The sequence below is a fragment of the Bos indicus x Bos taurus genome, chromosome 14 (assembly GCF_003369695.1).
Source record: "Bos indicus x Bos taurus breed Angus x Brahman F1 hybrid chromosome 14, Bos_hybrid_MaternalHap_v2.0, whole genome shotgun sequence".
In the NCBI taxonomy this organism is placed as follows: Eukaryota; Metazoa; Chordata; class Mammalia; order Artiodactyla; family Bovidae; genus Bos; species Bos indicus x Bos taurus.
Window position 1 is genome coordinate 31,393,274 of NC_040089.1, and position 9,560 is coordinate 31,402,833.

The 9,560-nt window shown below is 40.9% G+C and overlaps 1 protein-coding gene, 1 long non-coding RNA gene and 1 other non-coding gene across 5 annotated transcripts in view; 1 reads left to right on the plus strand and 2 right to left on the minus strand.

The window, feature by feature from the left end:
* The window catches only part of MCMDC2 (minichromosome maintenance domain containing 2), a 41,108-nt gene extending 38,093 nt beyond the window's left edge, over positions 1–3,015 (plus strand). The window contains exon 14 of the mRNA XM_027561105.1: positions 565–3,015. Within this exon, the coding sequence (XP_027416906.1) occupies positions 565–731 (167 nt within the window). The 3' untranslated portion in view covers positions 732–3,015. The remainder of the gene's footprint in view (positions 1–564) is intronic.
* On the minus strand, positions 2,905–7,150 carry LOC113904232. Of its 3 annotated transcripts, none has more exons than XR_003514450.1 (4): positions 6,751–7,150; positions 3,577–3,684; positions 3,261–3,326; positions 2,905–3,083 (listed from the first exon to the last, which is right to left on the minus strand). It is a non-coding gene; the product is annotated as an uncharacterized LOC113904232 (long non-coding RNA). The 3 variants fall into 3 exon arrangements; XR_003514452.1 differs by having other exon boundaries at positions 3,261–3,329; positions 6,751–7,146; XR_003514451.1 differs by having other exon boundaries at positions 6,734–7,144.
* LOC113904559 lies at positions 3,400–3,486 on the minus strand. Its single transcript, XR_003514574.1, has one exon. It is a non-coding gene; the product is annotated as a small nucleolar RNA SNORD87 (small nucleolar RNA).
* Positions 7,151–9,560: the final 2,410 nt, after the last annotated feature.

The window sequence follows — 9,560 nt, forward strand, 5'->3', positions numbered from 1 at the left end:
CTAGAGGTTGTGGACGGTCATGATTCGAGCTGTTTCAATGGAGTTGGGATTTAGGTGGGGTACAAAGTGAGGCTATGGAGATAGCACACACAAACTTTGAGACGTTTGACTATGAAGATGAAGAGAGAAATAAAGAGTATTAGCTACAGAAGGTTGTGTGGTCCAGGAAGGGATTTTTTTAAGATGGAAGCTAGTAGTTCATATGATGTGCAGTAGAAAGTAAACTAATGACACTATAGAAAGAAGTGTGAAGTCTTTAAAAAGGTGAGAGAGGATGGGATCTGGAGCATGTGTGAAGGTAAAGGCCTCGGTCTGAGGGGAACAGAATGGAATATAATAGTCACTGTGGGGTAGGGGGGGAGATAAAGTGTGCTAGAAGAGAAACAGGTTTTTCAGGCAGTGCAACTGCCCATTTGAGGCTTCTTTATTTAAAGTGAAATCAATACCAATTATTGTTTTTCTGCCTAGCAACCTAATGCAGGCATAAACTTTTTTGTTGAAAGTATGCCTTCACATTTAGCATTTGAAGTATTTCTCATTTTTACTTTTTCCTTCTTCACTTAGGGGCCGCTGTATTTTGTGTTGCTCCAAATGCAGTGTTTCCATTTGAACAGTATAATGAAGACTATTTAGAGCAAAGGGATGTCTATCTGACTGAGTGCCAACAACAGCTCCAGCAGTTTATTACTACATATGGACCTGGGACAGCTATTTTTGCTAGTGATGAATAGGCAGTGAGGAAACTTTTTTTTCTTCATTCCTTTTTAAGCAATGGAAAAAAGTGTGAATGATTTAAGTGATGCTTCAGGCAATCTTGTGTGTACATACATTAGAATGTACCTACATTGTGTAGGACACATTAGAATGTCATCTTAAAATATATTTCTTCAAATTGCTAATGGAATAAACACTAATCCAAATCTCAAAGCCAGCAGCAGCAATTTATGTTAGGAGAATTTTATTAAAAGAAAGAACTTCTGGTTAGCCTAGTATACCAGTGACCCACATATTAAAATATAAAGAATGTTACAAACTAAGAAATGGAAAAAAAAAAAGGTAAGTTTTGTGTTTTTGTGTAGTTCCCCCTATTTGTCTCAAGATGGCAGTAACACTTTAAATATTTACAAAGTTAAAACCATTTTTTAAAAATTTGTGAACTTGACAAATTGATGGGTAAACAACAGCATTTATATAACCAAAAGCCTTCAATTTAAGAACTTTCCATGCTTTACTAGATATTGTCATGTCTATTACATTGTTTTAGAAACCCTAATTTTAGGATAAGAAAAAGCTTTGGAAATTTTCCATTTTTAAACCAGGTTCAATGAAAAAAAAAAGTTACACTGAATTGAAGAGCAGTAATTGGCTCCTTAAACCCAGTTGCAAGATACCAAAATGCAAACAAACCAATTTTCAAACCCTGTCTTCATTTTTAGAGGGACGGTATCTACTCTGAAAAGGTAGGGACATGATGAGAAAATATACTTATAAAATCCCCCAAACCTTTTCATTTTCCAAAGTTTTAGTAAAAGACTACTCACTAAAAAGAAAATGTCATCACAAAATTGCCACCTTATCAACCAAGACACTATCACACATCAGTTCTATAGAAATGGGTACTTCATGGAGTTTAACCATGAAGGTAGTCTCTGAGACTCTAGACTCTCTAGACTCATCATTTATTATTCTACTTCCTAGCCATTCATTCAGCTGTATTTATTGAATATCCACTAGTGCCAGAGACTATACAGTGTTTTCAGAAGGCAAGCCTCGTCTTTTAAAAAAATGTATTATCACAAGTTAAAGCCTTTACTTTGTGGTTTATGTATTTAGGTTTGTTTTTTGTTCCCTATGAGATGAAGGCAAAACACATTTCTTTATAAAACTAGGATCTATAAAATGGCATCCTCTTTACAATTAATTGTGAAGTGTTCAGATTCTGTTTATGAAAAGGACTAGTATCAAATACAGGTGAAAATGGTTTTCAAATGTCACCCCTGATGGGAAGGCATTATAAAGATATTGCTGTACACTTTATACTGATTTACCAAACTGAAATTATAACCCTGATAAAAGCAAGGATTTTATGTACTGTGGGACACAACAGGGGAAAAGCAAGATTCAGCTAAATTTAAACCATCTTGGTAGGATTTCAGTTGTTTTCAAATTCGCATGCCCTGGACAGACTGGACTGTCACTACTTGCTTAATAATTGAGCATATTATTATGTATACTAGAATTAGGAAAAATTGCAATTTTCCTTAGATTAACTCCCAGATCCCTTTTTAATTCATAAATGTAAAAGCAAACCAAGAATAAAATTAAAATTTAAAAAAATCTGTAGGTCACAGGTGAAACCTTTACTTGTAAGGTATCATTTAAGGAGTTGAGAAAATTTCAACTAGTGTACCCTTGAACACAGGTTTGAACTACATGAGTCCACCACATACAGGGTGGGTTTTTTTTTTCCAATAAATACATACTACGCTATACAATCTACAGCTTACTGAACCAGAGGATGTGGAAGCTTGGATACAAAGGCTGGACTATAAGGCTATACTTGGATGTTTGATGCTGAGATGTTTAGTTGGCGCCCCTAAACCCCTTTGTTGTTCCAAGGGTCAGCTGTGCTTGTTTTTCAGATACACAGAGATTCTCAAGGGGGAGGCCCTCGTAGTTATCTAGTACATAGTGATTAACCTCTGCAGAAACCCCCTAAGGCAAAAAGGGTGAGTGAAAACTGGAGGTACTAAAAATGTCTCCCCAGCTGCCAGCCACCTGCCACTTCAAAAAGAATCACTATCCAGAGGAGCTGGTTACTGACAAGAATATACTATCCCTAAAGTACTTTAAAAACAAGTCTGACCAGTAACTATGAAAATAAAGCTATTTAAAGACCTGATATATTTTAAAGAGAACAGACTTTATTGCCCAGCAATTAAAATTATTGGAAGATGTACTTTTCTCCATAATTTATTGTGAGATGAACATTAAATACAATTTTAATTTTTGTCACTTGCTTTAATGCACGTCTTCTTGAACAACTCTTCATTTTTCCTTCGAAAACGTCGTTTGCCACACCTCTGGGGAAAAATCAGAAACCAACAGTGAAAATCATTCCATACTCAAAACTTGAAAGTCATACACCTGACACACAAAGGCACCTTCAACAGGAAAGGAAATGTCCTCAGCTTTCTGGAGTTTATCAGATACTTTCAAACTGTCAACATGTGGCTGCGGGACAAATCGTAACCACTTACTTGAGGTAATGAAGAGTTTTTAAGCACCACTGCTAAGCACTTGAACATTCATTTGCAGGTACTTATCTGCTGAAAAGAAGAGTTCACCCATTTTAATAAAAAACTGCATTAGATTTGAGTAATTCACATAATATATATTACTGGCATCTCAGTCTTAAAGTTATTTCTTCAAAGATACCCTCAGCTGGGTAAACGGCAAAAAGTAACTTGTCATCACTGTGCCAGTTATTAAACATTTTGGTATTGTGCCTCAGGAACAATACCACAAACACATAAAAAAAAAAAGCACACAACTTAACATTATAACTTTTCGTACCTTGTTACATGTGCAGCGGTCCTCCTTGTGTTTTCACAGCCATCTTCTGTGACAGGTTTTTGGAAAACATTTATCACAATGATCTTCAACTCATAGGCACTGCTACACCTAAAAATTAAATATATTTCATCGTGAATTCTCATTTGCACTTGTATCTGTTTGGCATCTTATATCTAGTATGGACAAGTAGGCTCTTTTCCCCATACTCATCAAGAACCATTTAAGAAAAAAAAGAAAAACTTACAATCTTTCTGACTCCCAATCAACTTTTAATAAAAACCACTAACAAGTGGAGTAATTTTCTGCTGTTTAACACATCTCTGAAGGGCTGGAAGAAGCACAAGCTGGAAGAAACATCAAGATTGCCAGGAGAAATATCAATAACTTCAGATATGCAGATGACACCATCCTTATGGCAGAAAGTGAAGAGAACTAAAAAGCCTCTTGATGAAAGTGAAAGAGGAGAGTGAAAAAGTTGGCTTAAAGCTCAACATTCAGAAAACTAAGATCATGGCATCTGGTCCCATCACTTCATGGCAAACAGATGGGGCAACAGTGGAAACAGTGACAGACTTTATTTTGAGGGGCTCCAAAATCACTGCAGATGGTGACTGCAGCCATGAAATTAAAAGATGCTTATTCCTTGGAAGTAAAGTTATGACCAACCTAGATAGCATATTGAAAAGCAGAGACATTACTTTGTCAACAAAAGTCTGTCTAGTCAAGGCCATGGTTTTTCCAGTAGTCATGTATGCATGTGAGAGTTGGACTGTGAAGAAAGCTGAGCGCCGAAGAATTGATGCTTTTGAGCTGTGGTGTTGGAGAAGACTCTTGAGAGTCCCTTGGACTGCAAGGAGATCCAACCAGTCCATTCTAAAGATCAGTCCTGGGATTTCTTTGGAAGGAATGATGCTAAAGCTGAAACTCCAGTACTTTGGCCACCTCATGCAAAGAGTTGACTCATTGGAAAAGGCTCTGATGCTGGGAGGGATTGGGGGCAGGAGGAGAAGGGGACGACAGAGGATGAGATGGCTGGATGGCATCACCGACTTGATGGACGTGGGTCTGGGTGAACTCTGGGAGTTGGTGATGGACAGGGAGGCCTGGCGTGCTGCAATTCATGGGGTCGCAAAGAGTCGGACACGACTGAGCGACTGAACTGAAAGGAACAAAAGAATGTGCTTGCTGCTTAATTATACTTTTTTTGGTAATCAAAACTGATAAGGCTCCCAGTTTAATACCTATAATGACTTGGGCATGTCTTGATACCTTTAATTGGTTAGGCCCTAATAATTCCATAAATGATTTTTCCAAGCTGGAAATGGATTCATTAGCATAGGTAAAAATGATGGATGTATTTATGATGTTCTTTTACTGTGGCAGCACAGATTTTAAGACATGATGGTCCTAATGAGTACCTAACCACTGCTTTTCTGTCTCAGAGCTTGACATGGATGAGGTGAGCCAGGTTAAAGGTTAGATATAGAAAAACACGTGTGCAGACGTCTAACGAAAAACATTATTATGGCAGCTCTAATATAATTTCAGACCAGAGATACATGATGTTGACATCATTACTGGACACAGTCCTGTAGAATTAAGTCCCAAGTTGCCTGAAAGCATATTTACATACTGCAAAGGGCACGGTCAGGGCCACAGATCATATCCCCTAGAACCCCAAGAGGATAAATCATTGAACAGACAGCTACTGGAAATGATTTATGAGGACATAACAAATGCTGGGCCTTGCAAAACAATTTATCACTTTCAAGTCTTGAAATGCTGAGATATTTCACGTAATATTAGGAACACAAACTACTGGTTATGAATATTTTCAACTTGGAAAACTTCAGTTTAATATATGATTCGTAACACTTCTGACAACTACATACAAGTTCTATTTAAGGCCTGAAACAACCAACACTTAGGGATATGTATGTATAATACTGTTATCCACTCTACTCCCCTCAAAAAAAACCAAGTTTAGACACAAAATCCCAGATGATGGGCACCTCAGGAGAGAAGGAATGTGAAAGGGAAGCAAATGGATGTTATGGTATCAATAATATTCCAGTTCTTAAATGGATCACTGGACTCTTGTGTGTTTCTTATGCTTGTGTGTGTTAGTTGCTCGGTCGTATTCAACTGTTTACGACCCCATGTACTGTAAGCCGCCTGGCTCCTCTGTCCATAGAATTTTCCAGAGAAGAATACTGGAGTGGGTTGCCGTATTTTACTCCATGGGATATTCCCGACCCGGGGATTCGTTACCACTGCGCCACCTGGGAAGCCTTAATTATTCTTAAGGACTTACATAAATTATCAAAATTTTAATCAAACGGTTATTTTGTAAAGTTTTAAAAAATTCCAACACTTAGCAATGAAAATAGGGTTCCAGTCACCATGCCTCAAAAAGAATGGCTGAAATGCCAAATATAAGTTACTTCAAGCCATCACATTTGCCCTGGTCAAAGTTAACTGTTGGAATTGTTTGAGATGAAAAAACGTGTATTTCAAGTCGGGGGGAGAGAAAAAAACAAAACACCTGACTATAGTAAGTCTCATCGACGAGTACTTACAACTGTGCTTTTAAACAGACAAAAGGTCTTCCAGCTCTTGACCAGTTTCTTCTGTATCAAGTTCAGAATACACATCTCTACGTAAATCCAAGCATCTAAGGCTACAGCCGGCATTTATAGCCCAAGGGTCTTCTAACCCCTACGGATTGTTCTGCAACTTCAGTGCCACGTCTCTAGAGCCTATTTACAAAGGAAGATCCAGGAACAAATGCCTACAGCGCGCCACTGCGCAGTGCCCAGAACTCACTGTTAGCAGGTTAACCGTGCGCGTTAAAAAGTTTTAAAAACAACCAAGAAGTCCAGCCAAGTCAAGACTGCCTTAAGATTTAAGAGGTAATCCCTTCCCCCTTTACAAAACGTTTCCTTAGAAAGGGTAAACGAGCGCACATTTAAGGGGCCCCGAAGCCGAAAGGCCGCACACAAAGGTTTACTTGGGATACAAAAGGGCTCCGGTCGAGGCCTGGGCTGGGCGCGAGGCCACCGCCTCGGAACCCAGAGAATGGCAAAAGGCCCTTCGTTAGTATGAGCTGATAACAGTCGAAATCGGCTTTTAGTAACAAGGGTCGGCTAAAACTCACAGGTCACGGTTACTCACAAAATGCGATTGAGCAGAAGCACGGAGGAGAGCTCGAGGCGGCGTCAACCGGGTGGGGGAGGGGAAGGTGGCCTCCTGGCATGACTTGGAGGCCTAGGCCGCGCCGACCGCTGGGCTGTGCCGGGCAATGGACGGAGGCCATCGGGATGGGGGGCCCCGGGGCGGAACGCACAAGGCGGAGTGGCCCGAGGCCGACTTATAGACTCTGGCACGGAGTCGGGTTCCCGGGAGAAATAGAAAATGATCTAACTCCGCGGGGACTTCCCCCTTCGAAGAGCCGGGAGACGTGTCCGCGGGCGTTGCCGCCACTCCCGTAAGGCAGACGGAGCCTCAAAGCCCTTCCTTCTCCCGCGGCCAAGCGGAAAAGAAAGCGCCACGGCCCAGCTTGGCGCTCCGACGCTCCAGGCCTGGCCCCGCCCCTTCCGGGCCTGGGCCCCGCCCCTCAGCCGGCGCGTGTTTGCGGTAAGGCAGTTTACACCGAGAGCTGAGTAGTGCTTTTGGGATTTCCGCATTGGCCTTTAGGGCTGCTGAGGACCTCATTCTGAGCTGGTCTGTAGACAATGTGATTAGTCTACCAGTTTGTAATGGATCCAAGCAACCAGAAAATGCTAAAGAAAAGAAAGTTCCTCCCATTCCTGGTTTTCATTTGCTTGGTCTTTTACTTCCTCAGGTAGTTCAGTACTTAGAAAAGTGGTATTGGAAACCCCGATATAGAGTAAGAGTACCCAGAATCGACCCGTTAACACTCACAGAAGAACTTGTTACCAGAAAAAAAGCTGTATAGTCCTTTATATTATGACAATAGTTACTGTTGCTAATTTTATTGATAATAATAGTAGAGGGTGAAGAAAAAGCATTTATAAAACACTTGCCTTGTTTATAAACTTACCATTCGTTAGTTTTCGTGATTTGCGTTTTATTACGCTTGTTTTTCTCAAGTCTATTATATCTTGAATCTTGACTTTATAGCACTAGGCTTTGGTAGAGACAGGCTGATGATCTTGTCAGAAAGAATGCACATGAAAACATATAATTAAACAATAATCAGTAAAAGACACATCATCTCTCCTTTGAAAACTGGAAGTTGATTACATATTTTACATCGTTTAAGATATCAAGATGGAGTAACTATGGTGTCAGGCATTCAGAATTGAGCCAGGTGGACATAGTTGGGTGTGGTTTCAGACATATTTCTGCATCAGGGAGAAATTGAATTTTCTGAACTGTGTCAAACTCAGGACACCACCAGCCGGTTTCAAAATAATAATGTATTAGCAGCAGCTAGCTACAACTTTATAGTTTCAAAGGTTACCCCCTATCTTTCTCAGCTATGTATCATTTCAGTCCCAAAGCAATCTTTGTTTATCAAGCACTCTTCAGTTCAGTTCAGTTCAGTCGCTCAGTCGTGTCAGACTCTTTGCAACCCCATGAATTGCAGCATGCCAGGCCTCCCAGTCCATCACCAACTCCCAGAGTTCACTCTAACGTCCATGGAGTCGGTGATGCCATCCAGCCATCTCATCCTCTGTCGTCCCATTCTCCTCCTGCCCCCAATCCCTCCCAGCATCAGGGTCTTTTCCAATGAGTCAACTCTTTGCATAAGGTGGCCAAAGTACTGGAGTTTCAGCTTTAGCATCATTCCTTCCAAAGAAATCCCAGGACTGATCTTAAGAATGGACTGGTTGGATCTCCTTGCAGTCCAAGGGACTCTCAAGAGTCTTCTCCAACACCACAGTTCAAAAGCATCAATTCTTCAGCACTCAGCTTTCTTCACAGTCCAACTCTCACAGCCGTACATGATCACTGGAAATACCATAGCCTTGACTTGATGGACCTTTGTTGGCAAAGTAATGTCTCTGCTTTTTAATATGCTATCTAGGTTGCCAACAAAGGTCCGTCTAGTCAAGGCTATGGTTTTTCCCGTAGTCATGTATGGATGTGAGAGTTGGACTGTGAAGAAAGCTGAGCACTGAAGAATTGATGCTTTTGAACTGTGATGTTGGAGAAGACTCTTGAGAGTCCCTTGGACTGCAAAGAGATCCAACCAGTCCATTCTAAAGGAGATCAGTCCTGGGTGTTCTTTGGAAGGAATGATGCTAAAGCTGAAACTCCAGTACTTTGGCCACCTCATGTGAAGAGTTGACTCATTGGAAAAGACTCTGATGCTGGGAGGGATTGGGGGCAGGAGGAGAAGGGGACAACAGAGGATGAGATGGCTGGATGGCATCACCGACTTGATGGATGTGAGTTTGAGTGAACTCTGGGAGTTGGTGATGGACAGGGAGGCCTGGCATGCTGCAATTCATGGGGTTGCAAAGAATCGGACACGACTGAGTGACTGAACTGAACTGAACTAGGTTGGTCATAACTTTCCTTCTAAGGAGTAAGCGTCTTTCAATTTCATGGCTGCAGTCACCATCTGCAATGATTTTGGAGCCCAAAAAAATAAAGTCTGACACTGTTTACACTGTTTCCCCATCTATTTCCCATGAAGCGATGGGACCAGATGCCATGATCTTAGTTTTCTGAATGTTGAGCTTTAGGCCAACTTTTTCACTCTCCTCTTTCACTTTCATCAACAGGCTCTTTAGTTCCTCTTCACTTTCTGCCATAAGAGTGGTGTCATCTGCATATCTGAGGTTATTGATATTTCTCCTGGGAATCTTGATTCCAGTTTGTGCTTCCTCCAGCCCAGCGTTTCTCATGATGTACTCTGCATAGAAGTTAAAGAAGCAGGGTGACAATATACAGCCCTGATGCACTCCTTTTCCTATTTGGAATCAGTCTGTTGCTCCATGTCCAGTTCTAAC